The following is a 27,901-nucleotide window of genomic DNA, read 5'->3' as shown; positions in this document are numbered from 1 at the left end:
TATTGGCGAGATTCAGCTCATGTCCAACAAGAAGACAATGGAAAAGTAATAAGAAAGAAACAAGAAAGCATTATCTCCCATATATCTTGTCTATATATTTATTGTCTGATATTATTTCATATTGCTAATATTTCACAACACAAGTATTAAGATGGTTATAAAAGTTTAGGAAGGAACAACAAGAAACATACGTACCTGGATGGGGTCAATGGGCGATCAATAAGACCCATGGCCTAGGTTTGTGACCTTCATTGCACTTTGGAGGGGTGCCTACCTAAGGTCGGCCCAAGTGGTCGAGCCTACGTCATAATTTGTTGCAGTGGGGGCCTGCGTTCGCGCGGCCCCTACCCAATTCTCAAGCAATTTTTTTCTTGTGGTCAGCTGATGAAATTTTATCTATAGTTTTATGTGTTAAGGATGAACAACTTAACTAACATTTTCATTCATATAATCTGTTAAGTTGGACTATGAAAATTGTATCCTTTCACTATTTATATGAAAATGATGAGAAATTTGCTTGAGCTGCGGAACTAATGAGTCTATCAAGAACATCATCCCTCCCCCTTTGCTTAAAATATGATAAAATAGAGTTGTTTGAGACCAAATGTTATAGAACCAGAAGCACACCCTCAATTCCTTCTTAATGATGGAGTTTGAGAAATTCTTTCTTTTAATTGTCAGGGCCGTCATGAGTGATATCGAAATCAATTTCATTTGGATATAATGATGGCTCCTTCGGATGGGCACGTCAAGCTCTAAAGATCCAAAGTCCAAACAGCACGGAAGCCCTGAGATCTTCTAAAGACGAGTGATGCTTGCCGTGTAGCTACTCAAACATATACTATACAAAAGAGTACGAGCAACATAGATTATAAGGCCAACTTAAAGTAAACAACAGAAAACGCAGTTGTTTTCTGCTTCTGCCTATTAGGTCCTTCACTATACACTTTTTTTAAAAACATACCCTGCATTTGAGTTCAGCTATTCAAGATGCTCAGTCCAAAACATCCTTACGCGACATTTTGTCAATCATCTTGTGAAAATATATCTCCTTATAATCACAAAGAAGCCAAATCGAAATCATATCTTAAATTAGATGATCGAGAAAGTATACAACAGGACAGCTTAAGTAGTTTCTATTTGAAAAACATGTTAGATTTTCAATCATAAAGTTACTGAAAAAGAAGCAGAGAACAATATTATAAAGGAGTAAGTGAGATGAGTACCACATTGATTAAAAACGAGTATATACAAACTTTGTCCCAATATAAAAATGCAGCACAGATTAATTAAAGAGCTCACGCAGCCACGCAGTGAGCACAAAGCGAACTATTCTTTCGCCTTTTACTAAAGAATACCGTGTGAGCGCTGCATTTAGTGGCATACGCCTATTTTTGGAGGGGTTCTCTTCTTTAGAGGACCCCAACAATTCTAGTTTCAATTTTTTAAATACTTGTCTTGCAATAATATAATATATAGTATTTTATATGAGCAAAATTTGTGCTGCTTAACAAAAAATGCAAACTGCTTTTTCTGACTTAGTTTATGCTTGCCTCGTTTGATTTGGTCCGGATTAGTCGAAGTGCACATAGGCCAAACACATCACGGTTGAAAAGACATCAAGATCGGTTGTATGAAAAGACGAAAAAAAGGAAATAACATTATGAAAGTGTTCGGTATGAAGGAAAAATATTTTCGTCCATGTGGAACACACATAAAAGTTGAGCAGCTTTTGCAGTAAGCATAGATTTTTGTTAACATCAGTTTCTACACAACACCTTTGATCTCAGTACAACTAGACACTTGACTTTGTCACCAAAATTGGATTATATGATTTAGTCAATACTCTTTTTTTTTAATGACAAGGGAAACCGCAGCTGCTATCCTTTGGGTGTGCACATAGGTAATCCGCACTAGGTAAACCCGGTGCGACGAGCTCGACCTAGAAGGCAAACCCCTTGCTTTTACTGGCAAGGGGTTTCAAACTTGAGACCTCCAACATGGAAGTTCCAAAGCCCAAACTACTGGGCCAGCCCAAAGGTTATGATTTACTCAATATTGAAATTCACAAGGCTTTTTAATCTTATTTTTATTTGCCCATGAGAATGGTAAAGATTTATTTACTATTAAATGAAAAAAATAATGAAAAAAAAAGAAGATGAAGTGCAATATATCCCTCATCGGTTGACACAAAGGAAAATAAGTATTAAGATGGGTATAAAAAAATAGGAAGGAACAACAAAAAACATACTTACCTGGACGGGGTCAATGGGCGATCAATAAGACCCATGGCCTAGGTTTGTGACCTCCATTGCACTTTGGAGGGGTGCCTACCTAAGGTCGATCCAAGTGGTCGAGCCTACGTCATAATTTGTTGCAGCGGGGGCTTGCGTTCGCGCAGCCCCTACCAATTCTCAAGCAAAATTTTCTTATTTTTGTTTTGTTTTATGTTTTATTTGTAGCCAAGCATTGCTGATATATATTTTGATCTTTGAACTTTTATATAATAGTTGAACAACTAATCTGTTCAGTTGGACCATGAAAACCAGTAACATATGTATCCTTTTAACTAATTTACATGGACTAAAAAAATGATGAGAAATCTTAGCTCTGAGATGCAAGGTTCCACACGCTACTCGATAAAAAAAGGTGACTTGTGCGTTTGGAGGATCCAACACGGGTTCAGTGCAACAACATTTCTGGAGAGTCTAAACAACGTAGATTATACCATAGAAGAAGCAATTTAAACTAACACAACTGTTATTTTTTTTCGAATTGATCAGTTGAAAAATCCCTATGCGATGTTTCATCGAAGACCTTGAAGGAAAAGAAGGGGTGAGTTGAGTACCACATTGATAAAACACGAGCAAATACTAACATTGTCCCAATATAAAAGTGCAGCACAGGTTAGCTTAAGCACTTACGCAGCCATGCAGTGAGCACAAAGCGAACTATTCTTTCGCCTTTTACTAAAGAATACCGTGTGCGCGCTGCAATTAGTGGCATACGCCAATTTTTTGAGGGATTCTCTTCTTTAGAGGACCCCAACAATACTAGTTTAAACCTTTCCTACATGTGTTATTATACAAAGTAACATTTTACAAATATTCTGGTATTATAATATAGTGATACTCTTTTAAGTTAACATCATATATATTGTACTTAGGTCAAAGACATCAAGGTTGTATGAAGAATAAAACGAAAAGAAATAAGAAGAAGAAAGGCAATATTGTGGATAATATTCCTTTTCTTTTAATGCAAAGGATAAGTTACATCTTTTAGCTCTCCGTAATTAATCTATGTGAACATTGCTAAGTCATTAGTATATGTGAAATAGGAGAGTTACTTCCACATTAATGGTTCACATTTATCTCAAGTGTCAATTTCTTAACTTCGTAAGAAAATATTGAGAAGACTTGAAGTTACTTTTGTATTATAACAAATTTGTCATTAAAGTAAGAGTAATGTTTCATTATATTGATTATACGTTAGTTTCTTACATTCTTTTGATGGATGAAAATGTAAATAATTTTCCTATTTAAGGATATCATTTGGGAGCTAAACACAGAGAAGAAAAAACAAATGTCCTTTCTTTCATTTACTATCTCCTTCACCAATTTCTTTATTGGCTTAAATAATCATTCTCCCTATTGTGGATTTCCGGGCAATTGTTTTTGTGCAACTCCAAACTTTCAGCCATGAGTGCACGTGTTTGAGAGTAGCTGTGGAACCTTGGGGAGCGACCGGCTACAACGATTTGCACCAGAGTCGGGCCGAAATCGTGTTCAAGGCAGTGGCTTGCCACGACACAGTGTTTGTGTTAAGTTATTTACTACTTTATAATTTTAGTCCAATATCAATATTGTAGTATTTTTCCAACAAATATATCCCTCATCGGTTGACACAAAGGAAAACAAGTATTAAGATGGTTATAAAAAAATAGGAAGGAACATTAAGAAACATACATACCTAGACGGGGTCAATGGGTGATCAATAAGACCCATGGCCTAGGTTTGTGACCTTCATTGCACTTTGAAGGGGTGCTTATCTAAGGCCGGCCCAAGTGGTCGAGCCTACGTCATAATTTGTTGTAGTGGGGGCATGCGTTCGCGTGTCCCTACCCAATTCTTAACCAATAATTTCTTGTTTCAGATTTGCTTAGTCTCTCGGTAGGGGATGCGCGAATGCAGGTGGGGAACTGGTAAGATTGTCCATCTCCAGTCTTATCATTCACTTCTTGTTAGTTATTGTTATCTCTTGTATTCTGTTTACCTAATCAGAAATAATAAAAGATGAAAGGAAAAAACAAAGAACTAATCCGAGTTCACAGAACCCACTGTGTGTCCTTAAGAAATTTAATCCCATCAAGTACCCGAGGTTGCAGATTAATTCCTCCCAATATAAAATGGATTAACCATTAAAGAAGTAGCGATACCTGAAACTTCGATAATTTCAACAAACTCAAAATGATAGCAATGAATCACACACATAGACACGATCGATCGATTTTATTTTGTAAGAAATGTATGCAAGAAAGGGAAGAATTCGATGGAGAAAAATGAGAGAAAGCCTCTCTATTTATAGCCAACAAAGGGTAAAAGTCACAACTTTTTGGAAAAAAGACAACCTTTTAGAAAAGTCACAACCCTTTGGAAAATGCACAACCTTTCAAACAATCACAACCCTTTAGAAAAGACACAACCTTTCATAAAGGTCACAACCCTTCCGGAGAGTCACAACCCTTCATTTCCTGTTCACACCTTTAAAACCCAACAATTATGGTGGGGAACTTCACGTTTAAAGTTTAGATATTCAACGGCTCTCTACGATTTTAAAAAGTAACTCAAGGATTCAATCTTGCATTCCCCGTATACTTCTGCACTCAATAACCACTACGCTACGGGTCTCTATTAGTATTAGTTCTAACGTGATGATTATTAAACTTTGACATTTTATGTGATAGGTGAACCAACTTTGCCAAATTTGCTAGAGTTGTGGAGCTAACGAGTCTATGAATAGATCATCGAAATCGTGTGGCTTTTGATCCATAGCTAACAATATCACATGTTAGGAGTATCTTCGTATTATTTTAGCCCAACAACATACTGATACTTCCGTCACATTGACAGACACCCAATGATTCATTTTTTTTTTTATAGACTTCTACTGAGGAGTGATAAAATCTTAGCTCTGAAAGACAAGGTTCCATTCACTACTCGATCCCATTATAAAACTATATATGTTACTCGGACTCTATAAAAGAAGGTGACTTGTGAGTTTGGAGGATCCAACATGGGTCCGGTGCAACAATATTTTATAAGAGTCCAAACAACGTAGATGATAAGACCTACTTAAAGTAACCATAGAAGATGCAATATAAATAAACGCAACTCTTATTTTTTTCCGAACTGATCAGTTGAAAACATCCTATGCGATGTTTCATCGAACACCTTGAAGGAAAAAAAATAGAGAGCAGGAGTGAGTTGAGTACCACATTGATAAACAACGAGTAAATACATACTTTGTCCCAATATAAAAGTGCAGCACAAATTAGCTTAATAACTCACGCAGCCACGCAGTGAGCACAAAGCGAACTATTCTTTCGCCTTTTACTAAAGAATACCGTGTGCACGCTGCAATCAGTGACATACGCCTATTTTTGGAGGGATTCTCTTCTTTAGAGGACCCCAACAATACTAGTTTTTAACCTTTTCTACAAGTATTCTTATTCGTAGTAACATTTGTTTATATTCTGATATTATAAAATAGTGACACTCTTTTATAATAAGACACCACGGTAATAACAAGAAGAAAAAATAAAAATGACGATGTCAGATTGCCCAGTGCACATTTTAAAGTTAACATCATATGGTACCACATATAATTAGTCAAAGTGCACACAGGTCAAAGACATCACGGTTGTATGAAGAATAAAACGAAAAGAAGAAATAACATTATGGAGCTATTCGGTAAGAAGAAAAAAATACTTTTCATGAAAACTGTTTTCCTCTCTACCAAAAACACCCTATAAGTTGAGAAACTTTTGCAGTAAAGTTAAATTTTCCCAAGAGTATGATAAAGATTTGCTTGATATTAAATCAAAAAAGATAATGATAAAAAGATGAAGGGCAATATATCCCTCATCGGTTGACACAAAGGAAAACAAGTATTAAGATGGTTATAAAAGTTTAGGAAGGAACAACGAGAAACATACTTACCTGGACGGGGTCAATGGGCGATCAATAGATCCATGGCCTAGGTTTGTGACCTCCATTGCACTTTGGAGGGGTGCCTACCTAAGGTCGATCCAAGTGGTCGAGCCTACGTCATAATTTGTTGCAGAGGGGGCCTGCGTTCGCGCGGCCCCTACCAATTCTTTATCAAAATTTTCTTCTTTACTTACTATTCGTGTATAACTAAGGGTCCATTTCAACCCTAGAACATTTTTCTATTGGTTTATTTGGATTAATGGATGTAACATGAGTGTGGCAACATTTTACTACATTTTTTTGTTGGTCCTTGAGAAGTAGTACACTTTAGAGCATCTCACTTAAGCGCGACAACATTCTAACATTTCTTTCCTGTTTGTGCATTTTTCAACCTAGCTCTGTTTAGGGATGGCAAAATCAAGCTCAACTCGTTCAAGGCCATTTAATCCGCTTAAAATAATTCGCCTATTCATTAGCTCAATCCAATCCATTAAAAATTGAGTTGATATGTAACCTGAATTGACTCATGAAAAATCTTATTCAAATATTTTTTTAAAACTTTTTTTTCAATTTGATATATTTTATATAACCATAACAAAGATTTTTTTTTTATTATTAGATACTAGAATAATTTAAAAGAACAAGTAAAATAATTAAGCTTAGTAAAATTGGGTTGGGTTGGGTCGGGTCTTGAACGTAATGTTTATTGTAACCCATGACCTAACCCATTTTGACCCAAGAAAAATTGTGTTGGGTTGGATCTTGATCCGATTGTTGTCTCAACCCATTATGACCCATCCAAATTTGACCCAACACACCCAATTGTCACCCGTAGCTCCGCCCTTGGACGTTATTATACATCTCCAACTAACAAAAAAAATTCATTAAAACACTATCTAATAAAAAGTTCAACAATATTGTCCACTCAAATATAATGTCTATCATCCTGTTTGTTGTCTATGTGGTGCCATAAATAAAAGAAAAGATCAAAAATCAAGGGTAAAATGTCCCTTATCGGCTGACACAAAGAAAAACAAAGATCTAGATGGATATAAAAGAATAGGAAGGAGCAACAAGAAACATACTTACCTGGACGGGGTCAATGGGAGATCAATAAGACCCATGGCCTAGGTTTGTGACCTTCATTGCACTTTGGAGGGGTGCCTACCTAAGGTCGGTCCAAGTGGTCGAGCCTACGTCATAATTTGTTGCAGCGGGGGCCTGCGTTCGCGCAGCCCCTACCAATTCTTAAATAAAATTTCCTTCTTTTGGTTAACTTATATTTGGTTTTTGTTAAACAGTGATAAATAAAATGTTCCTCATGCTAATATGTCATTATAAGCTTTGTTGTGTCCTGTGTTACATGTTGGTCCTTGAGAAGTAGTGCATTTTAGAAGATTTGACATGACACGACAACATTTAACACTCGGGTGCATGTTGGCAGTTTGTCCTCATCAAGAAGTAGTGCATTTTAGAAACTCGGTGCATGTTGGTCCTCGAGAAGTAGTGCAGTTTAGAAGATCTTGCATGACTGCGGCAACATTTAACATTCGGATGCATGTTTGCAGTTTGTCCTCGAGAAGTAGTACATTTTAGAAGATCTGACATGAGTGTGACAACATATAACATTTTTTTGAAGAGTCTAAGAAACATAAATTAGAAGGCCAAATAAGAAACACATATTTTCTGATTAAATGAGAAAGTCTACGTACAGAAAAACTTAAAATTTTGAAGAAGCAGAGAGCATTATTTAAAGGAGTGAGTGAGGTGAGTACCACATCGATAAACAACGAGTAAATACAAACTTTGTCACAATATAAAAATGCAGCACAAATTGTCTTCAAAACTCACGCAGCCACGCAGTGAGCACAAAGCGAACTATTCTTTCGCCTTTTACTAAAGAATACCGTGTGCGCGCTGCAATTAGTGGCATACGCCAATTTTTGGAGGGGTTCTCTTCTTTAGGAGTACCCCAACAATACTAGTTCCAACTTTTCTAATATGGTCTTATAATGTTATACTTTTTTGATTATGATATTGTTAACAATCTTTGTTGAGGGTTGGTAAAAAAATTCCTATAATATAGAATTTTTCTTGAATACTCAATGCTTTAAATCAAGATCGTAGGATCAGGGTTGATCAAATCATCTGATTAAGAGTGGAGGAATATTTTTTTTTCGTTAATGATGGAAAGGACCAAAATAACAAGAGGGAAATGATATATAGGAGCAAAATTCAAGCTTATTATATGGGAGCAAGAATTTTTTTTTATCTAAGAGCCATCATGAGGACTAAATGTAGTATAATACTCCTATAATTTAGTTGATTAATGTTGTGAAATTTAAACTTTATATAAGCAAAATGTCCCTCATTGGTTTATACAGGAAAAGAAGGATTTGGATGGGATATATAAGAATACGAAAGAGCAACAAGAAACATACTTATCTGAACGGGTTAGTGGGCAATCAATAAGGCCCATGGCTTAGGTTAGTAACTTCCTTTGCACTTTGGAAGGGTGCCTACTTAAGGTCGGTCCAAATGATTGAGCCTATGTCATAATGGGGCTTGCCATTCGCGCAACCTCTAACTCAATTCTTCAACAAATTTTTCTTGTTCTTGTTAAGTTTGGTATTCAATTAGAACTTTACATGTTTTTATTGGTTTATTTGGATTTACCAAGTGATATATGTATGATGAAAAAAAAAATGCACTTCTTTGCTCTATGAATTACTTGACTATGTTTGACACAAAAATTTTATGTCATAAAAAATATATATATTAAAATGTTGGTCAAAATTCACAGAGTTTAAATCTCAAAAAGCAAAAATATTAATTGGAACGGGGGAATATTCAAGATACTCATTCCAAAACATCCAATGTGATATCTCATCTATCATCTTTTGAGCATATATTTCTTAGAAGTCGAAGCGAATTCAAAATTTAAATATGCTTATACAAAAAATACGTAGAAAGCAATACATTTTTAAAAAGGAGTGAAGGAATCGGAGACATATCTAGGATTTTGAAAGGATGGGTGCACTTTACAAAAAAAATGAATTTAAGATATTAAATTTGAGTGGTTTTGCCTTTATCTTTTCACACCGAGTTTAAATCTTTTTTATTTACATAATTTAAAATGATGAGTCTATTTTTTATAAAATATAAACTTATAATATAGGTTAAGTTTTATTTTAAAAAATGGAAATCACAAATTTGAATCTCAATAGCATATTTTATTCCAAAAAAAAGATTAAATATGCTCAATTCACTAAGATGAGGATCAAAATGAACAAATCAATAACTTTAGAGACTAAAAACGCTATTTTCCTTTTCCTTAAGTATGAATTTTGATATTTCCTTTTTATTTTCCCCAAATCCCTCTCCCTGTTAAAAAAAAACCTCCCCCGCCGTCAGTCCATCTCCCTGCGCCGGCGTGCCGCTGCTGCAAGTCTTCCACACCGACCGCCGGCGTCCTCCGTAACTGTAAGTTTCTCTTCAAAGGCTATTCCTAGCCTTATTTATTGTAGTTGTTCCTTTTTATTTTTTATAATCGTGCGCTTTATCATGCTTTCTATAGTATCTGCTTTGATATGATTTTCCTTGAGCTGAAGGTCTGTCCAAAATAACCGGAGTAAGATTTATGTAAACTCTATACTCTCTGGACTTTGCATTGGTTATGTTGTTTATACCTAAATTTTATGGTTTCCTTGATAGAGTTTTGCTGGCTGTATCTTCACCTAGTAGTAAGAAAGAGGATGAAAGACCTATTGATGCAAAGTTGAAACTTGAAACATGGATCCAGTATTGAAAATATATTCTTATTCTAAACATGTATTGAAGAGAGAAATAACAAGATGAGGCACCTAAGGGTGTGACGGAGTGATCAATGAACTTGGTTGAGAATCAATAGGTCACTGGTAACACTAGGTGATTTCTTTTTCATATGTTCAAGTCTTGGTGGATAGAGTTACACGGTGATTGTACTGGTAGGAGGTAGCAGGTACCGCGTGAAATTACCTGATAGCTGACCTAGACTCCACGGGTATAAAAACTAAAAGAAAAGCACAGAAGCTGCTAAATATTCATACATTTCTAAGAGGATTCACACAACAGACAATGGCTACAACTACTTATAACAAGAAGAAGTTGGCAAACTATGATAAATTCAATCACTATTTGCAAATAACAAAACATCTTGTGAATCTTCCTGCCAATTCCATGTGTACTAGGCTTTCATCCAAGGACCTTGCCATATAATGTCTGATATACAATTTTTTCTTCATTTGCTGTTGCATTATCCCTGTTCCATTAGTACCTAATGTGTATGGTTATAATCACCATATACTACCTGGGACACCTTTTTTATATCGCATTGCTTCTCACCCTTGCAATAATGCTTAAAAAGATTTTACCTCTTCCCATCAGGTGTCCTTTAACTGCACGCCAAAGAAAGATGAAAGAACAGATGGCTATATTAGGGAATAATAGAATTGAAGATGTTTGGTGGCTTTGTTCCTTAACCGAATCTGAGCTTGTAAGTTATCTCTGCTCATTTTTTTCCTTTTCTTTTGGGTGATGACCAATATCTTATGTCTGATCTGGTTGAATTTTTTAGGATTTATTGATAGGTTTGAAAGTTCTGATACAACAACGTGCCAAAAAGATTGGTCACAAGTCTCTAGCTAACAAGTTTGACTTGAAGACCCTTCGAGCCCTCAGTGAGTTTTTTCTTCCTCCTCTCCATAAGTTTGTAACATTTATTCATTACTTGAATGGTGCATCATCTATAAGCTGGTATTTGCTATAGAAATTGCTGAATTCTTTGTCTGTTTTTACTTTCCTTCAGATTGACAGTAACTTTTCTTTTTAAAAAATATTGTTACACTTGAGCCCGATAGCGAAAAATTTGCACATTTATAGCAAGTAAAGAACAAAGGGAGAAGGAAAGAATGAAATCAGAAGATAAGAAGAGGGGATATGAGAGGAGGGAACTCAGCTTTTTCAGTCATTACATCTTTATAATACTTCCAAATATAATTTAAAGAAAGAAAGGTAAAATGGGCAAACAAGTCTGAGATGACATATTAGAGGGTTCTAGAGGGCTTAGGATGTACTAGGAGCATCTTGAAGGAGTTTTTATCTATGAAGAGCTTTAATAGATTCATTATGCAGTCGGGCTACTTCATAAGCATCCATGAGGGTGGCAGGGTTGGCTATCCTCACTAGAGACTTGATCTCTTGTTTCTATACGTTGACAAAGCAAGTTACAAAGTGGAATTCAGTAGGATGGAGGTTAATCATCACCATATTGGTTGCACCCTCCATTGCTCGTAATAACTGTCCACAGTTCCACATCGCTGAAGTTTATTGAACTTATATATAAAATCGCTAAACCTCCTGTGTAGATCTGCCCAGAACATTAGCCAAGATAGACCATCCACTGGGAATCCTTTAAATGCTCTTTAAATCAGTAATTAACTCGATGCATTACTTGTTAAACATAATTCAGCTTCATCTATTAGGAATTTGATAGGTTTCAAAATATTTTCCGTGCCTTCTAATCTAGCCCTCGGATTGATGCCACCAAACTCAGGAAAATGAAGCTTCATTTTCGGAGCTTCTGTGCTGAATAGGGAGTGTGATTTGGTACTGGTTCAATGACAGAAGCGAGAAGCGAGGTGAAGTGGTAAGCACAGAGCGACTGCTGCTTCTTTTTATAAGATGATAAGAAGAATCATTGCTTATACAAAACTTGGTATTTAGAGACACAATGTATTTTTTCGCATTTCTTAAAGTTGAATCTTCGTAGAATTATTGAGTTATTGTGGGTTTCTATCCTAGTGAGGGTCCCTTCATTGCTTGCTTCTTCTTGTGTTGTGTTTTTTGTCCTGCATGAATATCTTGCATTACTGTAACTTCAAAAAACTTTACCATGCCTTAATGCGATCAGGTTTACTCCCCTGGATATTTTGCAAAACAGTTCACTTAATCACACCTGTTTTTCGGCTGCCAAGGCTTTAACCTTACCAAAGTCTTTTTCAGTGTAATTATTACTCTTAGTTATCACTTGCAGAAAGAATCCATGTAGTTGGCATGTATCACACGTCGGTTTAACTGAAGTTTTGATCACTTCACTATTTGGCAGGTTTCGTTTTGATGGAGAATCTTAAAGGAAAACTTAGAGATCTCTCCGGTACACCTGATACAGCCGAGTCTTCATCAACTTTAGATGCATGTAATTTGTTGAATTATGATCTAGACAAGACTTTTGCAAATATGGGGGTTGAACAGCTGAGCTCCTACATTTGCAACGACAAGAGGAAGAGAATTTTGGAGATGTAAGTTCTCTAGAACTCATTTAATCATTACCCGTAAATTGATTTATGAATCATATTGGATTGTATTTCTGAGGTCATTCTTCCGGTCTATCCTCGCTTATGATTCCCAACTTGTAGATAGTTTTCCAAGCATGACTTCACGCACCTAAGGGTGTGGCCTAGTTGTCAATGAAGTGAGGAAAATCATAAGGTCTCAGGTTTGAGACAGATCACTAGGTGATTTCTTCTCTTTTGTCTGAGTCTTGGTGGACAAAGTTTTACAGGGCACCTGTTGTTGGTGGTCGGTAGTAGGTATCCCGTGGAATAAACGATACGCTCGCAAGCTGGCACCAGATACCACGATTATAAGACAAAAAAAGCATGACTTCACGATTCGTGCATTTTTGTGAGCAATCTCATTTTCTGAAATTTAATCAGATGCATAAAACAACATTTTTGTTTCCCAACTTTTGGTTTCCTCGATACATTAAGTCACATTATTTTCTATAGTTTATAGGTCTAGTAAAAAAATTTGTCTCCCTCTGGTATCTGGTTATCCTCAAGGCCTCGACTAATTTGGATTCACGTTGAGTAAGGCCCATTCAAGAGGGAAGTGCTCCTTTTCATGAATTTTTCTATTCCCAGGGTTTGATCCTAAGACCTTTGGTTATACGTCTCGTAATTGAACTCTAGATATCGTGTATTCCAATATTCTTTTTCGTCTTCTAAAGATAAATGATTTCAGATCTTCACACTGCTTGTGTATTAAGTTCTTAATTTGTGCTGTAGGTTTTCTGAAGACACGGCTCCAAATAGAAAGCAGAGAGTTAACAGTGACAACAGTAGATCCATCATGTAGCAATATAAGCAAGATTATAAGTTATTTCCTAAAATGTAATATTCAAATTTTGATGTTAGGGATATTATTCCCAATTTTGCTTTTCATTTTTTTAACTATATTATGTGTAGCTTTAATATTTTTTTTACTTTTAATTACAAAAAAGTTGGTTTAGAGAAAGTATAGAGGATTCTCATATGGTTGCTTTTCAAGTGTAGCAGCTTTTGCTCTTTTTTGGTTTTTGTTATTATTGATCTTCATACCAATTTAGAGACGGATTCAGAATTTGAAATGTATCCGTTCATACTTCCTACAGCATCCTCAAGTTTTGTATTGGTTTCCCACCTGATATCATGTACTTGCATTGGACCTGATGAATTCGGATAACTTATATTAAGCCCATATAAGTTGAGAAGTAAGATGGCGTTGATGATAATCGGTGTTTTCTTGAAGAAGTGATTCTATTGATGACATTTGGTATGAGATTGAATGAACTTGACCGAGAGGGTGGAACCAGTGGCGGAGCCAATATTTTTAATTAGGGGGTTCAAAATCTGAAGAAATAGACACACGAAATAGCCTAAGGGGGTTCGACATCTACTATATATACATAAAAAAATTATTTTAACCATGTAAAAACAATATAATTTTCCGCCGAAAGGGGGTCGGATGACCCCCTTAAAGATAGGGTGGCTCCGCCATTGGGTGGAACCCCATTAGTAAAAGATCAGAGAGAACTCCGCTTTTTGGATCAATTTTCACACAATTGAAAGTATAGGAAACAACGCGTAATAATTAAATTGAAGAATAAGATAGCAATAGAGTAATACAACAACATATCCGTAATACAGTAATAACCTGTCATATTGATATGAGAATAGATGATTTTCAGTTATAATTAATCTTCTACCATAATCCTCGTCCTCTAATTAGCAAATGGTGTTATAAAAAACATTAAAGGTACTTGTATAATTGACTTGTTAATTAGTGAGCATTCGTGTCACTGAATGATTATATATTTATTTATTGGAAAAATTACTATATATTATTTGTAAATGTAAGTTCGTCAGAGATATTAACCATTGTAAAATGTAAATAAATATAAACTCTCTTTCCAAAGCTCACACATATCTTTAAAGTATATTCTCTGATCTAGTGTGTGGAAGTGATTAAATTCGTAACCTAGAGATCATATAAAAATAATTTTATCGCTTAAGGTAAAAATAAATCTAGCGTAATTATAAGTTACGAGTTTATGTTAATTTAGTTAAAATATTTCAGTAAATAATATCATAAGTATTTAATTGGGTTGGTATTCAAGGATACATAGCCTAGTGGTCAATGAAGTGCGTGGTTAAGGTTTCAGGTTCAATTTTCAACGAAGACAAAATAAAAACACTAAATAACTCTTCATAAACATAAAATTCTAATTTCGTTACTGACCGAGGCTCTCCTTCACTTGAAAATATCAATACACCACATCTTAGTTCAATCGGAGATCACTCGATTTATTATTGAATGCTTATTATTATTAGTAGATATATCTGGAAACTTTCATATCGACTTATATAGATGAGACGAAATCACCTTCTTGTTATTTTATGTTGTTCCGTTAAAATTTGAATTTCGATCTTTAAGATTTACATTTATTTCATTAATCGCTAAATTACAAAGTGTTTTATATATGCAATTTGTTTATTATATATCTATCTTCAATTCAATAAAAGTAGCACTGTTACAAAGAGAAACAATTATGGAACACAAGAACAAAGCAACGTTCATTTTTGCAGAGATTAATAGTAATATTTATAATTTTATATATATTTTTTCTGCAAATTTTTCATCTGCTTTCTGCAAGTGGCATTTTCTAAAAAGCTTAAATAAAAGATAAAAATGAATTATTATTTTTTTTTAAAAAAAAAAAAAAAGAAACTGCCAAAAAATGAACTGAATTTCATGAATGTTTTATTCCTCACATATTATTATTTTAGTAATTATTTACTGAAGAGGGTGGTGGTTTAGCACTGACAGTACTAATTACATCATACTTAATGATAATCTTATTAATTAAATTAATTAACGGTCTTATTTGTTGATATTTACCTTGTTTAGAGGGTAATTACTATGGATGGAATACTGTAATTAGTAGAGGAGAATAACTTGTCAAACTTTCAATCCTTCTATTTTAATCATGTTACGTACTCAATGAGGATTCGTATAACTGAATTCAATTTATTTGTGTAGACAAAGTTCAAAGGGGTGTAAAGGATTTGATAAATTTCCTATTTATTTTTTTCTGTGTTTAGTATTTTGTTATATTTTTAATCAACTTAGTAAAATTCTAATTCCGCGACTTTGATATATTGATAGTGTTGTTAGGAATCTTTTACTCTAATATACAATTTTTATTGTTTTTCTTTCTATACTCTCTCTTTCAAGTTCTTTTTATTAAATATTTTTCGATATAAATACATATTATTGTTTCTAACTTTCGAAAATAACTTCTTTTTTTCTTTTTTTTTTACAGTCGTCCTATTGAGTACAATTTGCATGTTTATTTTCAATTCCCCATATTTGCATGACTTTTCATAAACATAAAATTATCATGATCAAAGTACACAAAAGTTGCAACCCCCCAAAAAAATTTAAACACTTCTAATTTCATGATTTTTCACATACAAATTTCATGATTCAACATTCAAGAAATCAGCTGCAACCATAATTTATTCAGTATAATTCTATCAGTATGATTTAGATAAAAGTAGAATATACCTAGGCTATTTTTGATAGATTGTCAACTAAAAAAATATAACTGACATGAGATCATAAAACATAAAGTAATAAAATAGCAAGATACAAAATTTATTCAGTATAATTTTATCACTATAATTTAGAAAAAAAGTAGAACATACATAGGCTATTTTTGATAAATTTTTAACTAAAAAAATGTAACTGACATGAGATCGTAAAATATAAAGTAATAAAATAGCAAGATACAAAATAATTAAAATGACATATATAATACTTAATAAATTCAAGAAGTTGCATTCATGTAAATTTAATTAGAAATAATTATTTTATATTTACTATTTTAAATAAAATAAAACAAAAATTCAGCTCGAGGCAAGGTGCTCAGATTTGATACCATCTGTCTATATCAAATCTCACAAACCCATGCAATTGCCACGTAGATCTTTGTTTTTATGCTTACGTGTCTTCTTTTTTTTTTGTTATTATAATTATTTTTATCTTTTTAAATTTTAATGTGGTATATATAATTAATGAAAGAATAGTACATAAATGATAAAACCAACGGTTTTCCAATAGATAAATGTTTTTACCTATAAGTTATGACACATAGCACATGCAAATTGATATTTTTTGCTAAATAAATCTTTAGAGATTTGTACTTTTTATTTTTCTATATGAAGTTTAGTAATATGATTAGAGACTATCTCTATAGTAAATTATACTATATATAGATTATTATCTCACTTAGTAAAATTTCACTGAATATATTATTGATAAATAATAATAATAATTTAATATTAAAATATTCAATTTACACTTAGTAAAATAATTTATAACACACAAACATCAAGTACTTAGATCACACATTTCAAAAGTTTTTCTTTGTTTCTTAAATATCATGTCAAGTCAAACTAACTCATATAAATTATAACAGTGAAAGTATAATTTTACAAATAAAATCGAAGATAATAGAGTACACATATATTTTAGACATAATACATAAATATGACCCTTAACTTGGTTTCAGCAGACAACTACGCCCTCCAATTTTGAGTGTGTGCATAAGTACACACTTAAATTTATATAAAATTGAACAAATAGACACACGTGTCCTACATGACATAATATACGTAGAACATGCAGGATACAAAATTATCATATAGGACATACCTGTCTATTTTGTTCAATTCTACATAAGTTTAAGTATTTACTTGTGTACACCAAAATTAAATATCATAATTGTCAGCTAACGCTTAATTAAAGATCAAATTTATCTCGATAAAACTATTTTCGATAAATCCTCCGCTTGACCGCGCAAAATTTATAACAAAAAAGGTAAATAACCTCAACGGGAAAGTACCATAAATGACAAAATACCCACTCCACTTTCATGTGAAACATAACAAAACAAAAATATTAAAAATATATAATTTAAAAAAATAGGCTCCTTCCCCACTTTAAAAGCCTCACACTCTCAACTTTCTTCTTTACTATACTCTTCATTTCTCCGATTAACCGGAAAACTCCCCGGAAAAATAAAACTCTGTTAAACCCATAATTTTTTCACTTTTTCTGATAGATATCTCAAATGGGTGATCAAATTTGTACAAGAAAAGTCATTGTAGAAGTCTGTAATGCTAAAAATCTAATGCCTAAAGATGGCCAAGGCACTGCTAGTGCTTTTGCCATTGTCGATTTCGATGGCCAACGACGTCGTACTAAGACCAAGTTTCGAGATCTCAACCCTCAATGGGATGAGCGTCTCGAATTTTTGGTCCATGATGTTGATTCTATGGCGTCTGAAATACTTGAATTGAATGTGTATAATGATAAGAAGATCGGAAAAAGGAGTAATTTCCTTGGGAAAGTTAAGATTTCCGGTAGTACTTTCGTCGGAGTTGGGTTGGAAAGTTTGGTTTATTATCCATTGGAGAAACGGAGTGTTTTTTCGCAGATTAAAGGTGAGATTGGGCTTAAGATTTGGTATGTAGATGAAGAAATTCCACCGCCGCCGCCAGTAACGGAGGAGAAAAAGGAGGAAGTTGCAGCGGAGGCAGCGCCGGAGAAGAAAGAAGAGAAACCCCCAACTCCGGCGCCGGAGGTGAAAGAAGAAAAACCCTCTACTCCGACTGAGGAAAAGAAAGAGAAATCGGAGAAGAACGAAGAGGAGAAGAAACCCGATGAATCAGCTGAGAAGAAGGAAGAAACCCCGCCGGAGAATCCGAAAAAAGACGGCGAACCACCAGCAGCAACACCACCACCGGAAGTAATGGAGCATCCACCAATAGCTCAACACAAACCCCCAAATAAAAACCCATCAGCAAATGAAAACACCAGTGAGCTCAAAATCCTTCATAAGAATCTTTCCACCGGAGTCGATCGTCGAACAGGGGCATTTGATCTCGTCGATCAAATGCCCTTTCTATATGTTAGACTTGTGAAGGCGAAACGGGCTCATCACGAGCCCGATTCGTCTGCTTATGCGAAACTGGTAATCGGAACTCACAGTATCAAAACCAAATCACTCGCAGATTACAGAGAATGGGATCAAGTTTTCGCGTTCGACAAAGATGGATTGAACTCATCTTCATTAGAAGTCTCCATTTGGGTCGAAAAGAAAGGGGCAGATGATAAAATCGTCGAAAATTGCATCGGAAATGTGTCGTTTGATTTGCAGGAAGTTCCCAAAAGAGTGCCGCCGGACAGTCCATTAGCTCCACAATGGTACAGTTTAGAAGGTGTCACCGGCGATCAGAACCCACCGGGAAATGATGTCATGCTGGCGGTGTGGCTCGGGACTCAAGCGGATGAAGCTTTTAACGAGGCGTGGCAGTCGGACTCCGGTGGGCTGATACCGGAAACCCGAGCCAAAGTTTACCTTTCTCCGAAGCTGTGGTACTTAAGGCTAACGGTTATCCAAACCCAAGACTTGCAGCTAGGTTCGGGTGGTACCGAGCCTAAGGTTCGGAGTCCGGACCTCTATGTGAAAGCTCAGCTCGGGGCGCAGTTATTCAAGACGAGCCGAACCACGGTGGGCTCGTCCAACTCAGCGTCCAATCCCACGTGGAATGAAGACCTTGTCTTCGTGGCCGCCGAGCCGTTCGAGCCGTTTTTGGTGATCACAGTGGAAGATGTTACTAATGGTCAAGTGGTGGGGCATGCCAAGGTACAGGTCACATCCATCGATAAGCGTACCGACGACAAATCAGAGCCAAGATCAAGGTGGTTCAATTTGATTGGTGATGAGAAAAAGCCATATGCAGGTAGAATACACGTGCGAACTTGTTTGGAGGGAGGGTATCACGTGCTTGATGAAGCAGCACATTTAACAAGTGATGTCAGAGCCACGGCAAAACAACTATCCAAACCACCTATTGGATTGCTTGAAGTTGGTATAAGAGGAGCCAACAATCTCCTCCCTGTGAAAACAAAAGATGGTACACGTGGCACCACCGACGCCTACGTGGTGGCCAAGTACGGGCCTAAGTGGGTCCGGACACGTACTATCCTCGATCGTTTCAATCCGAGGTGGAACGAGCAATATACATGGGACGTGTACGATCCTTGCACCGTGCTAACGATCGGGGTGTTTGATAACGGGAGGTACAAGCACGACGATGCACTCAAAAAGGACGTACGACTCGGGAAGCTAAGGGTACGACTCTCAACGCTCGACACGAATAAGGTGTACATGGGTACTTATTCACTCATGGTCTTGCTCCCTAGTGGTGCAAAGAAAATGGGTGATATTGAGATTGCTTTAAGGTTTACTTGTTCATCATGGTTGAGTTTGATTCAAGCTTATACTAATCCTATGTTACCAAGAATGCATTACGTACGCCCATTTGGTCCAGCCCAACAGGACATATTAAGGCACACAGCTATGAGGATTGTGACAGCAAGATTGGCTAGATCAGAACCAGCATTGGGTCAAGAAGTGGTTCAATGTATGTTGGATTCCGACACACACATATGGAGCATGAGGCGTAGTAAGGCGAATTGGTTCAGGGTGGTGGGGTGCTTGTCTAGAGCAGCCACGTTAGCTCGTTGGCTCGATGGAATTCGTACATGGGTGCACCCACCAACAACAATCTTGGTACATCTACTATTAATAGCCATTGTGTTATGTCCACACCTAGTCTTACCTACAATATGTATGTATGCATTCTTGATCATTTCCCTAAGGTACCGATATCGCCAACGTGTTGCAATCACAATGGATCCTCGATTGTCCTACGTAGATGCAATAGGCCCCGATGAGCTCGACGAGGAGTTTGATGGGTTCCCGAGCTCGAGGCCTATGGAACATGTTCGTGTGCGATACGATAGGTTGAGGGCACTAGCAGGAAGGGCACAAACACTACTAGGTGATGTAGCAGCACAAGGGGAAAGACTAGAAGCATTGTTCAATTGGAGGGATCCTAGAGCTACTGGTATATTTGTGATTGTGTGTTTATTTGCTTCATTGGTGTTTTATGTGGTTCCATTTAAGGCATTTGTGTTAGGGTCAGGGCTGTACTACTTACGCCACCCTCGGTTCCGCGACGACATGCCATCGGTCCCCGTCAACTTTTTCCGGCGACTACCACCACTTTCCGATCAAATTCTTTAAGATTATTGAGTGGTGTTTTTATGTTTTTCATTATTTTAGCTTTTAGACTAGTTTTTCATGGTTGCTCTCTTTCATGTTTACTTTGTGTAAAACATGGCAATTGACATAACTATTTATTTAATTCATTGTTTTGTTTTCTCAATATGTATATTTTTGACCGTTGGTGTATTGGGACCAAAAAAATATATTGTATACTTTAAATTGGGTTAGTGGGTGTGTTAAAAAGTGGACCAAATATTGGATTTTAATGAAGTGACCGTTAGATGAGTCAGATATGTTACTTGCAGCTGAAAAAGAACAGAAAAGTATGTTGTTTTTAGAGTTAATTGTCAAAATAATAATAATAATTTATAGTTGGAGTGTGAAACTCGTAAAAACGAAATTATTTTTATCGAGAACAATGAAGGACACTAGAGTAATGTAATGAAAGAAATATATAAATTGAACAAACATCCTTCTAGTTCATGTTCCATAAAAAGACAGAACAAAAAGGGGTGTGTTGTAAAAATCTTTACTTTAAACATAGATTTGGTTGAAATTTGAAAATAAAGAATGTTTAAAGTTAAATGGTAGTATATAAAAGTCGAAGTTGAAAAATGGTATTTAGAAGTTGAGGTCGTGGTTAGATATGGATTTCACTTCTTACCGAGGAGTAAGAATTGATTCATGCAAGTCAGAGTAAGGAATTGTCCACTTCATCATCCGAAGAGCGGCCTACAAAGAAAGACTCCAAAAGTACCAATGCTCAATTCAAAAGAAAGAGCAATCAACAATCTTCAGTGTGTAAACATCATAACCAAAAAGTTCCAAACTTCTTGCTTCAATGCAATGCACATTAAGCATAAAAGTCCTATGATTTTGCAGAAATGTACAACAAAAAGGCATCTACTCTCTTATAATATATGCTAATGTAGCCAAAGGTTGAAGGAGAATATCCTATTAAGGTCATCAGTCCCAGTACTTTTACTACCGGTTTCCGCGAGACAGATTGTAATCAGGCAAGCTTAAGCTTCTTGAACTCCAGGAAAGGCTGAGAAGAAACATCTTGTTCCTATGACTGTCGTTGATGCTTTGTCTTCTGCGAAAAAGCAAAAGAAGAAAGCTTCTATTGCTGCCAAAGGATACGCCTTTACATCAATCTTTATTGCAGAGTTGTAGTTCCTTCTTGGAGACTACTTCGCGGGAAGATTTCTTAAGGACTATTTCTCAGGTCCTTACTATAAATCAGAAGTTGTATAAATCAAGAATGAGGTGCTCCTTGTATAACTCGAGATGAAGGCCTTTCCAGCTGAGGTTGGCTGAGAATAGGCTAACTCGGACCGTTTAAGACCTAAATCCTTGCAAAAACTTTCCCTGCATTGAAAAATGAGAAGCAAGTTCAGACTTTAACTTAAATCATAAGCAATCCATATATACGTGGAACTTTGGCATTCCAGACAGCAAAATAATCATTTCCTCTTAACTTATTTGACCAAAATATAACAATTACTTTGCAGATAACAGTCATGCAATAAAAAGTAGATTGAAGTGTTGACATAATTGCAGATTTTGTGGATCCTCTATTGTATCTGGAATTGCATCTCCATCATATTCAATAACCAGGTTGGCCCAAAAAACTAGAAAAAATGTTCATCTTTGTTTAAGTCTATGTATGATTCTTCTGTTGCCTTCAAAAGTTCGGTCATTTCTTTCAAGACATACAGTCCACCAAATGGCTTGAGGAATGGTATTCTAAGTCTTCTGTGATTTCTTGCATAACCACTCTTTGTTCCAGTATTGCAGTAGCTCAAAAATGGATTTTGGCATAGTCCAAGATGCCAAATATTGCCAAAAACATGCATCATAACTGACTAGTAGTTCTACAGTGCAAGAAGAGGTGGCCAACATCTTCATAGTGTTCTTCACGCATCAGACACCTACTGCAAAGCTGAAATCCCTTCTTTTGGAGGTTGGACTGAGTGAGAAAACCTTCCCTAGTGAACTCCATACTTGGGCAGTTACTAAGCAACATCCAATCTTTCATCTTGGTGTACTCTTTCTCCATTCCTTGGTCGTTTCTTTCCAATATATTCATTATAGCTTTAACCAATTATAATGTATTAACATGTAATGTAGCTTTCTTTTATCAAATCTCAGGGACATGGTCTACTCATGAGGATACTTTTCTTTATAACCAAGAAATTTCCAGAGGGCCAGTGGTGCATAGCTCGCAACTCAGTGAATAATGCTCCCCACCCCCTCTTCTCATCTTAAGAGACCATTGATGCTCAATTACAGAGATTATAGTTTCTTCAGAATGACTGCAGACATCAGACTTTATCATTTGGCAATTGAGATAGAGAACTAAACATCACATTGTGAAAGGAAATACCACTCAAGTACCCCAGAACTCCTTTGAAACTGATAGCCAAGGATGGTTGCATCTTGTATCCTCTATTCTCCTGTAAGCTTGACTAAAACATAATTCTTCCCCAAGGTAGAATCCCTTTTTTCACCATTGACAGCTTAATCATTCCTGAATTTAAAACTGCTACACGTTGAATATAGGAAGAAGTGGACAAAACCTTCTTAATCATTAAGAAATGGACTTTGGGCTTAACTCCGCTCCAAAAGCTAGCTCACGAGGTGAAAATTGCCCAAGATCATAAAAGGAGACAAGAGTTCATTTCCTCCACTGATGAGGGACACTTAACAATAGTCATCTCTAAACCATCTTGATAGTACTCAATTATATCCCTCAAAATAATTTTCTTATCAAGATAATTTTTGCATGGAAAGACCAGACGTATTTTGTATTCGAAAGCTTGAACTTTTGTGCCATATCCACTTCTACAAAGCATTATGTCTGAAAGTGTAATAGCACAGGAGTGTAAAAGTCTTTGGTAGACTTTAAAAAGTTGGACAGCTCTAGATCTTGAGAAGCACCATAGTCCATACACAAAGAGTCTCAATCATGTATTCCAGCAGCAGTGAGTGCTACACCATTCTAATTTTGCAATATAGATGGAGTACACTGTAGTACCCTAGTAGGATCTTCTCATACAATATAGATAGAGTACACCATTCTTACCTAGTGAATACCACCAGGACACATTTCATAAATTATCAAGTGTGAGTCGAGAAGAATTCAGCTGCAAATCCACAAAGGCACTTACCAAGCCAGAGCATCAGACTGTTTACTCTATGAGAATTAGGTCTGTTGATCTGTGACAGTCGCTTTCCTTCTTTTTCCAGTGGTCGTGTTTCTCAGACAAGAACTTTTTGTTTCCAATTGAAACTAATAAGGAGCAATTACTAGTTTGAACATCTAACTTTCGTCATTTTAACTTCACTGACTACTGAGCATGCAACTGATTTTCAATTAAAAACTTCAAGAAACCATTAACAATTCTGAGAAAGTGAATGGTGTTACCTAACAGCATCAAGTAAATAGCTGGCAATATGCTTTCTTCTGTTGGAGGGAGTGACCCAAATGGCTCTAATGCCACATACCGCAGATACAGCTTCCTTCTCACACAACACTATTCCACTGATGCTTTCATCAGACTCTTCACAGCTTTTGGTTGGTTGATTTCTTCTTACCATTTCCCTCTGGAAACTCACTCCCCCAAATTGGAGCGTGGTTGAAGTCTGTTTTGCTTCCTTCTCAGGTGAGACATTACACCTGCTACCTTCTGGCCTTGAGAGTATCTTATAAGCCCTCGTAATGGGCTCTGCTACCAGACATCCAGATATTCTTTGAGAAGATATAAACAGATACACCTGTTAAGGAGAGAAATGTTTCAGAGCTCCATTCACAGAGCTAGTAAAACTCAGACAGTCACATAACCACCACACAGAATTTTTCTCACTAAAATTAGTCAGCAAAATGGGGACAGACATTCAATGTCATAGGAAGACTAAGAAGCTCATTGAACTGAAGTAACTTATAATTCACGTTAAAAGATAAAATGAAGCAGAAAGTAGGAAGCCGGAAATTTGAAATTTGCTATTAATTGGTGACAACTTTGAACAATGAAGTTTGTTTTCTATGACTACAAGTTTATTAGAATTGCAAGAGTAGGAAACCTTGCATAGCTGATGATATATCCACCCATCTCCAAGTTCCATCTCCATCATCTTCACAACTTCCTTTACCTGCCAACAATGCAGTCTCTCTTAAGTCTGTGAACTATGCTTAACATGACTAACTAGAGAAATGCCAATCAAGGAAGTAAAAATACAGTTTTTCATGCATAAACAAATAGTATCTGTAAACCTTGTTTTTCTGAGGAGTAGGGTCATCGTCCAGCACCAAGATAATTCGCCCAATTTCAAGTGAAGGAATTCGAATAATTCTTTCATTCCGCCAACCCTGGACATTTTGTCAAAGCCAAGTGGGACAAAACTTTAATCTTTTCATAACATCCAGCACAATAGAATATTTTGAAATACCAAATTTTGTTACTGAATTACCTTCAATGGAATACCATGCGTATAATTCTTGTGAAACGTTTTATGAAACTTTTCATCCTCTTCATCACCTTTGGCATATTTGAATCCACAGATAGTACAAGTATGCAATAAAAAATCAGACTGCCCGAGTTCCAAATAGACTTGGACATACTTTCTCTTCTTATTCAGAATTTTCCCAGACTTTGCCACCTCCAAGTTTGGCACCTCCAAGTCTATTTCCTTGGATGCTTCGCCAGTTGATGCCCCATTCATTTGCCTGCAAAATCAGCTTAGCATAAGCAAAGAACTTGAAGAAAAAATAAGAAAGGTCATCAATGTTAAGTAGTAACAACTCTGAGATGCAATTTCTTTTCAAACACATGGCTAAAGCCCCAGTTTAGCAGAAAACCAATTTGCTTGAGAAAATGACTTAAGAAAGACCGAGTAATGATTGAACTTATATACTCAAAAGCATTCAGATTTAGTATAATGGTGTGATTTTAAGAAACTGCCATGCATCATTTCCCCTTATATGCCTTAGGTGATTATGTTTCTTTAAATTAGTCATTTCACCCTTTGGTCTTATAGATGAGAGTGAAGGCTAGTATCAATCAATAAACAAGTTAATTGAAAGTCGATAACAGAGATGATGAACGACTATGTGTTAGCTCACTTATACATCAGTCCATCATCTCCATTTTTCCTTTTACTTCAATTCTCACATATTTAAACTGACAAAAGACTAGTAAACCACATACTCGGAGACAAAAATACTAGGTGATTTCTTCTCATATGTCTGATGGACAGAGTTATCTAGTAACTATGTTGGTGAGAGGTAGCAGGTACCCCAAAAGAAGTAGTCGAGTTGAGTGCAAGTTCGCACAGACACCACAATTATCAAAAAAAGAAAAGGAAGAATGACTAATAAACCACTGTTGTCGAACATTCAACGAAGCTCTTCTACAGCTAGGTGTAAGTAAAATTTGAACAAAACAGCAATACCAATGAAAGGTAATCCATAGAGATGTCCAAAAACAAAACAAAACTATATAAACTATAGAGCAACAGACAATTTGGATTTAAAAAATACTAGCAAATCTCAATTGAGGATGTAGCTAACAGACTACAAGTTCAATTGAACCAAGTCCTTCAATACAAAGCTTAGATATACAAGTAAAAATCATCAAATTTTCAATAAACATTAATAACTCCGTTTCAATTTATTTATCTCACTTTCCTTTTTCATTTGCTTCAAAAAGAATGAATCTTTACTTATTTTTTGGCAAATCTTTAATTTCAAATTTACACATGACATGTTTACCTAGAGATTAAAGGACATCTTCAATTTAACATGGCCAAAAAAACACAAACAAATTGAAAAGTGTAACGAGAATAGTTCAAAATCATAAAAATTGAACCCATCAAACTAAAATTCTAGATCCACCACTTCTACCAATCAAACACTTCTCTTAGCAGAAATTCCAAGATTCAAATGGCATCTATGTATGTACAGGTAAAAAGAAAAAAACCCTAATTCAATGAAGATAAACAGAAAATAAGTGAATTTACACCATACCCATTTGAATTTTGAGGTCTTCGCTGGTATGTAACCAAAATTTCTGGTTGTATCTTCTTATACTCAAAATCATCAGTGAAAATTTGAGATGAATCTACACTCTTGGGCGTAATCGATGAAGAAGAAGAAGAAAATGGCCTAAAGAAGCTGTTAATCTTCGATTGCATAGCTTAAATTTAACTGATTTCTTCGATTTCCCTTCAGCCCTCTTTCACATTTCACCTGTAAATTTCATAAGAAATTTTTGGTGTAGCGCCATTTTCTATAAGATTTTCCCGCCTTTATACTATGAGCAAATTCAAGGAGAAAAGATCTTTGTGTTAAGACTTAAAATAATCCGTATCTTTTCATATGGAACCCTAATGATCCTTCTTCTTTGTAAAATGATGCAGTTTTAATCTGTCTATCACTAACGGAAATCGCTCATATGCGTGACTGCATTAAAATTATATGACCAAATTTCTCATTTCTAGAGGAAGAAGTGATTAGATTATGAGCAGATTTATTCATATAGTAATTATATTGGCGTTGTCTCCAATCTTTTGGTAGTGTTATTTAAAATTAAGCACAATCAAAAGTAATAACTCAAATTGACAAAATATTATTGACTTATTAATAATAATAGTTTATTAAATTTATGATTCCGTAAAACTAATAGCTTTCAAAATGAATAATGAAAGGGTAGAGTGTGCACACATCTTACCTCTACCTTCTCACATAAAAATATTATTTTCGAAAGATCATTTTCTTATCTTACCTCTACCTTTTCAGATAAAAATATATTTTTTCAAAAGATCCACGGCTCAAAAGAATTTACAATTCGATAATGGTTTAGATTATAATTATTTTTGTGAATTATTAATTTTATAATGATTTATGATTTTTCTTGACGAGTAACGGATAATTTGATAATAATTATTAAATTACAATTTTATGCCTAATCGGTAATAAAAAGCTCCTATTTTAGACGTATTTTTTCTGAAATTCTGAATAACTTAGTACATGTTTTGCTTGATTAGATCAATAGTTACATATTAATAATATATATTATTAGGTTTTTCGTAATCTTTTCATTTGTACTTCTGGATATGCATATTTAATTTGGATATTGATGATATATTTAACTTTATAATATATAATATTTTGGATGTTGCATACTGTTGA

General features: G+C 35.3%; 3 protein-coding genes across 4 annotated transcripts; 2 read left to right on the top strand and 1 right to left on the bottom strand.

The window, feature by feature from the left end:
- Window positions 1–9,586: 9,586 nt before the first annotated feature.
- Window positions 9,587–13,597, top strand: LOC102581419 (uncharacterized). Its single transcript, XM_006348415.2, has 5 exons — window positions 9,587–9,692; window positions 10,635–10,743; window positions 10,825–10,927; window positions 12,355–12,547; window positions 13,316–13,597. The coding sequence occupies exons 2-5, from the start codon at window positions 10,663–10,665 to the stop codon at window positions 13,383–13,385; spliced, it is 447 nt and encodes a 148-aa protein (XP_006348477.1). The 5' UTR covers window positions 9,587–9,692; window positions 10,635–10,662; the 3' UTR covers window positions 13,386–13,597.
- Window positions 13,598–17,587: 3,990 nt separating this feature from the next.
- LOC102581084 (protein QUIRKY) lies at window positions 17,588–20,867 on the top strand. The gene has a single exon (XM_006348414.2). It carries the CDS (start codon window positions 17,704–17,706, stop codon window positions 20,725–20,727), a length of 3,024 nt encoding a protein of 1,007 aa, XP_006348476.1. The 5' UTR covers window positions 17,588–17,703; the 3' UTR covers window positions 20,728–20,867.
- Window positions 20,868–21,402: 535 nt separating this feature from the next.
- Window positions 21,403–27,189, bottom strand: LOC102580742 (protein CHROMOSOME TRANSMISSION FIDELITY 7-like). Of its 2 annotated transcripts, XM_006348413.2 has the most exons (6): window positions 26,738–27,186; window positions 25,183–25,438; window positions 24,986–25,081; window positions 24,796–24,864; window positions 24,140–24,489; window positions 21,403–22,080 (listed from the first exon to the last, which is right to left on the bottom strand). In XM_006348413.2, exons 1-6 carry the CDS (start codon window positions 26,902–26,904, stop codon window positions 21,945–21,947), a joined length of 1,074 nt encoding a protein of 357 aa, XP_006348475.1. In that variant the 5' UTR covers window positions 26,905–27,186; the 3' UTR covers window positions 21,403–21,944. The 2 variants fall into 2 exon arrangements, with proteins under 2 accessions (XP_006348475.1, XP_015164722.1); XM_015309236.1 differs by lacking the exon at window positions 24,986–25,081 and having other exon boundaries at window positions 26,738–27,189.
- Between the last annotated feature and the right edge of the window lie 712 nt (window positions 27,190–27,901).

Source organism: Solanum tuberosum, unplaced genomic scaffold, assembly GCF_000226075.1.
Source record: "Solanum tuberosum cultivar DM 1-3 516 R44 unplaced genomic scaffold, SolTub_3.0 scf00098, whole genome shotgun sequence".
Taxonomy (NCBI): domain Eukaryota; kingdom Viridiplantae; phylum Streptophyta; class Magnoliopsida; order Solanales; family Solanaceae; genus Solanum; species Solanum tuberosum.
The sequence above is the reverse complement of the archived record's forward strand: the minus strand, read 5'-3'. Positions and strand labels throughout refer to the sequence as shown.

Coding starts and splice junctions, on each gene's coding strand:
- LOC102581419 (XM_006348415.2), top strand. CDS start 10,663: ATGAAAGAACAGATGGCTATATTAGGGAATAATAGAATTGAAGATGTT. Junction 10,744..10,824: donor CCTTAACCGAATCTGAGCTT/GTAAGTTATCTC, acceptor TGAATTTTTTAG/GATTTATTGATAGGTTTGAA. Junction 12,548..13,315: donor AGGAAGAGAATTTTGGAGAT/GTAAGTTCTCTA, acceptor TTTGTGCTGTAG/GTTTTCTGAAGACACGGCTC.
- LOC102581084 (XM_006348414.2), top strand. CDS start 17,704: ATGGGTGATCAAATTTGTACAAGAAAAGTCATTGTAGAAGTCTGTAAT.
- LOC102580742 (XM_006348413.2), bottom strand. CDS start 26,904: ATGCAATCGAAGATTAACAGCTTCTTTAGGCCATTTTCTTCTTCTTCT. Junction 25,439..26,737: donor AGACCTCAAAATTCAAATGG/GTATGGTGTAAA, acceptor CTGATTTTGCAG/GCAAATGAATGGGGCATCAA. Junction 24,490..24,795: donor TATATCATCAGCTATGCAAG/GTTTCCTACTCT, acceptor TCTCCTTAACAG/GTGTATCTGTTTATATCTTC.